Genomic DNA, 4,608 nt, shown 5'->3' on the forward strand with positions numbered 1-4,608 from the left:
TAAAAAAAGTTAATATTAGTAGGAATATTTTAACGTTTTCATTAAAATCCACTTATTTCAAATTCCAACACCTAATCTCACATAATACAGATACTCAACTCGTTTGCTTTCACAGAATAGAGAAAGTTTTGTATCTCTGGTTTGTTCCAATCACTGATTTCGTATCTTGTAGTATGAATTTGTCATTTATTGGTTGAGAACGACAAAATCATTGCAAGAATCCTTGGTTTTGATTAGGAGAATCAGTTTTCTCCATGGTTCTATTGCTCTTTAAGTGACCAACGTTGAAAAGACTGTACTTCAGCTTGTGAAGAAGATGACCGTTGAATTTTCCGGTTTGGCCACCGGCTTTAGAACGGAACGCAAGTATCCACCGTGGAGCTTTGACACTTTGCTGCATTCAGCGTCAGGCGACTTCACCAGGTAAGCGCGGCAACCATTGATGGCGTAGTTGGTCACCGTTTTAGGGGCATATAGCAGGAAGTATCCATTTTTGCACGTCTTTGTCTCCGATATCGCGTTCTTGTTTTTGCACAAAAGTCTCACTACCGCATCTGCACCCAACTAAGAGAAACAAAATACATGTAAATAACTAACATCTGTGTGGATTTGTTAAACGGACACTAAATACAAAAACAAAGCAATAGCTCGTGTTAACCAAAAATATATTAAAAATATGAACACATGCAAACTAATACAGTTGATAGTATTTGTTCATAATCGTTATGGGTCAGTTTATTTACCTTTATTGATATGAAAAAGTGTCCATTGCATTTGATTGTGTTAACCAAGATTTATTATTAGTCACAAACCCATTTAACTAATTCATTATTTTGATTTATTTTTCTATATTTCATGGTAAATATATTTTTATCGATTGAGCTAATCTGCGTTGGAATATATAGTTAACAGTTGAACGAAACGCAAACTTAAAAAAGTGAACTTCTTTTTTTGCTAACAATAAAAAAGTGAACTTTAGACACCATAAAAAATTGAACATTTGCTGGTGAGATTATATATATATATATATATATATATAGGGAAGTTTACTTAAATATACAATATTTTAGGACAATTGACTAGAACCATAAAGATCTTTTTTTTATTACTGACATTTTTTAAATACCAAGCGTGCCATTTTTTTACGTTATCAGAAAAATCGTATTTATAAGAATACCATTACTTTTCGCTGCCACGTAAGTAAAAATCCGGCGCCACGTAGGAATTCGGTTCCGTGTTTTCATTAAGTCAGCGGTAAATCACTTCATACGTCGTTACGGCTGATTTATTTCTACGTGTCGGCTGAATTAACAAACACGGCTGACTTAAGATAAAAAGGCTGATTTAAGAATATAAGTCAGCCGCCCGGTACGACTGATTTACAGAAATGTGGCTGATTTATGGGATAACGGCTGACTTACATACACAAGTTACGGCTAACTTATACATCGGCGGTTTGATTGATGGAATATTCGGCTGAGTTGTAGTTAAGACACGGCTGAGTTATTTTTCCACGGCTGAGATAATGAATATCGACTGACTGAGTTATTTAATTTACGGCTAACTAATTGGATGTTATTACGGCCGAGTTTATATTTAATCAGCCGTAATAGGATGGACTAACATTAAACTCAGCTTGTTTACGGCTGACTTATTAGCGAAAGATTAATTACTAGAATAGCATTTGTTTGACGGCTGATTTATGTGACGATACAGCTGATTTATGGTTTTTCATCCTAATTACAGCTGATTTCGGATCAAAAGATTAATTACTGAAATAGTATCCACTGTTCGGCTAACTTACATTGTACACGAGGGCTGATTTACGTAGGCTGAGTTATATATTTGTTTGTCGGCTGATTAACTGATTTTCCTTGTCATTCACCATGTCATCAACTCAGATTTGCCATGTCACTGCTAACGAACTACTTTACAACTATGTTTGTGTGTGTTCATCTTTTTCTTCATCTTCTTTATCTATCAATCTATCTTCTTCATCAAAACGCTCTGTTTCGTTTGAAGAGAAAACGTCGACATGTTAACTCACAGAAGTTAAAATCGCGAGGCTCATTCCAAAAACCCTTAAATTTGAAAATTAGGGTTCTTCAGAAGAGAGGATTAACTGTAAGCCTCTTTCGTCAAATCCGAGATCATATACTACTTGAGCATTTTGTGTGTTTCGCCTTGGTATAGTTTCAATCATTTTTGTGTGTTGTGAAGTAGAATTCGATGGATCTAGGGCGTGGAATCCCAAGGAGGTGCGACTGTGGAGCTGCTACTGTTGTATTAACGTCAAATACCGCAAGGAATCCGGGAAGAAGGTTTTATCGTTGTGGAGCAATTTCGGGGGAAAACCATGTTTTCAAATGGCTTGATGAAGCACATGATGAAGAGTTTGTAGTTGTGGCAAACAAACTGGCGACGATGGAGCAAGATTTGGCCGACATAAAAGCAGATTTAGCTGATATGATGAACGACATAAGTGAGATCGTAGCACTTATCGAGTTTCTTAGGGTGAAGTGTTAGATGTATTAGTTGTTGTTGGGAGAAATAAAAAGGTAGTCTTTTAATTATCATTTAATTATGTCGGAGTTATCATTTTATTTACGGCTGAGTTATCGTTAATTTACGGCTGAGTTATCGTTAATTTACGGCTGAATTATTATTTAATTATGTTAGAGTTATCGTTTAATTCACGACTGAGTTATCGTTAATTTATATCTGAGTTATCGTTAATGCAAAGTCTTATCAAACATTGAAAATAATAAAGTATTATCGTCTCGATGTTATAAAGGTCTTGATATTAGTTTTGAGCCGTATTTTCCACACTTCTGATGCGCCATAATTTATTATCAACACGGTCAAATCAAGAAAGACGAAATGTCTCATTAAATGTTTAAATCAGTTTTTAAATACTAAAGTAATAAAAGGCCTCGATATTAGTTCTTAGCCGTATTTTCTACACTTTTGACGTATTTTCCACACTCAGACGTCCCATTAATATTAACGGCTGAGTTATATTCTGAGTTAAATAATAAAGTATTACCGTCTCGATCTTTATGAAGGCCTCGATGTTATATTAACCAACATGGCTGAGTTATATCAACCATCATTACTCAGTTATATTAACGTTACATTAATGGATTATTTCCCGATTCTTGAATTGCATGAAGAGATTCAGGCGTTAGTGGTTGAATGTGTGGCCGGTAACTCCTTCCAAGATCTCTATGGCCTCAGAGCATCGTGCAAGTTGATCAACGCGTTAGCAGATCGGCGTAGTGTATGCCATTTTTACAATGTATTATCCGTTCTATGTGGACTCAATATGCCCGCTGAGTTGTTGAAAACTTGCTACGCAGAGAGAAATCCAAGCATGATTTATATGAAGGGTATACAGTTTTTCTTCACATTTAACCTTCAAGAAGAAGGACTTGCTTTCATGAAGCTTGCAGCGGATGAAGGATATGAGCGTGCTGTGTATACCTACGCAATGACTAGAAAAAAATTTTGGGGTGATGAGGAGTATTTTTCTCGTTTTACAAGGGAATCAGTTGATAGGATCAAGAAACTAGTTCGATCTCTAAAATGGGCATGGGGTTCTCTTCACGGTGACGAGTTTCGGGCAAAGAGGACGAGTTCATTTCATCCATTGTTCCTTTGTTCTATAGTTGCCAATGTGTTCCTGTTTTGAAGCGAGATTGGGTCTTGTGGTTCATTGAAAACATTAAGGGTGACAAAATGTGTAACCGCTGTTTCTGGATCAAAGAGGTGGGGCTCTTCTTCCGTGAGTTTGAACCGATGAGCGTGATTAGGGACACAAGGGAGTGGTGAAGATGTATTGTATAGAATCTTATCTTTTTTTAATGTACTTTTCTAAGACATTATTACGGCTGGGTTATGTCTTACTTTATGGCTGAGGTGTCTTTTAATTACGGCTGATTTCTGTTTATGGTTGGGTTCTCTACAATTACGGCTGAGTTCTAAATTCATAATGACTGAGTTATCGTTAATTGGCAGTGTTATTTAAATACGACATGACTGAGTTATTTAAATGTGAGATGGCTGAGTTATTGTTACTTTAAGGCTGAGATAATGCTAACTTCTTGGCTGAGTTTTGTAAAAAAATCCAAGATACGAGCAAGGAATCCGCCATGTGATCAACTCGGATTTGCCATGTCATCACTAACGAACGAAATTTACAACTTGGTTTATGAGACTGTTCATGTTCTCCTGCATGTTATTTATCTATCATTTTCATCTTTCTCAGTTGGTTATGGATCCGGTAGTTATTGTTTCCTGTAACTGGATTAAGAAAAACATATATGTATTCAACGTCGACAGAAGAGGGTGTAGAGTTCTTCATTTAGATGAGAAAACAACACATGAAGATTTCCAAAGACTGTTCTCGATGATTACAGATTGAATGCTTTGAGGGATCATATTCAGCTTAGCTACATGTTCTCGAATAAAGCATTGAAAACAATGGCGCATGACACTCCACCTGTTTACGTGTCCAATACTCGATAATTGCAAGGTTTTCTAAGCCTAAATAAAATCGAACAACTATGTCTCTGTGTGGAGATTACGGAGAACAGAGCAAGAGAGAAG

The 4,608-nt window shown here is 36.2% G+C and overlaps 1 protein-coding gene across 1 annotated transcript in view; it reads right to left on the minus strand.

Moving 5' to 3' along the window:
- Positions 1–300: 300 nt before the first annotated feature.
- The window catches only part of LOC106339092 (non-classical arabinogalactan protein 30-like), a gene marked incomplete at its 5' end in the record, with an annotated part of 15,888 nt that continues 11,580 nt past the window's right edge, over positions 301–4,608 (minus strand). Inside the window, one exon of the mRNA XM_013777910.1 lies at positions 301–554. Within this exon, the coding sequence (XP_013633364.1) occupies positions 301–554 (254 nt within the window). The remainder of the gene's footprint in view (positions 555–4,608) is intronic.

This window comes from Brassica oleracea, chromosome C4, assembly GCF_000695525.1.
Source record: "Brassica oleracea var. oleracea cultivar TO1000 chromosome C4, BOL, whole genome shotgun sequence".
NCBI lineage: Eukaryota > Viridiplantae > Streptophyta > Magnoliopsida > Brassicales > Brassicaceae > Brassica > Brassica oleracea.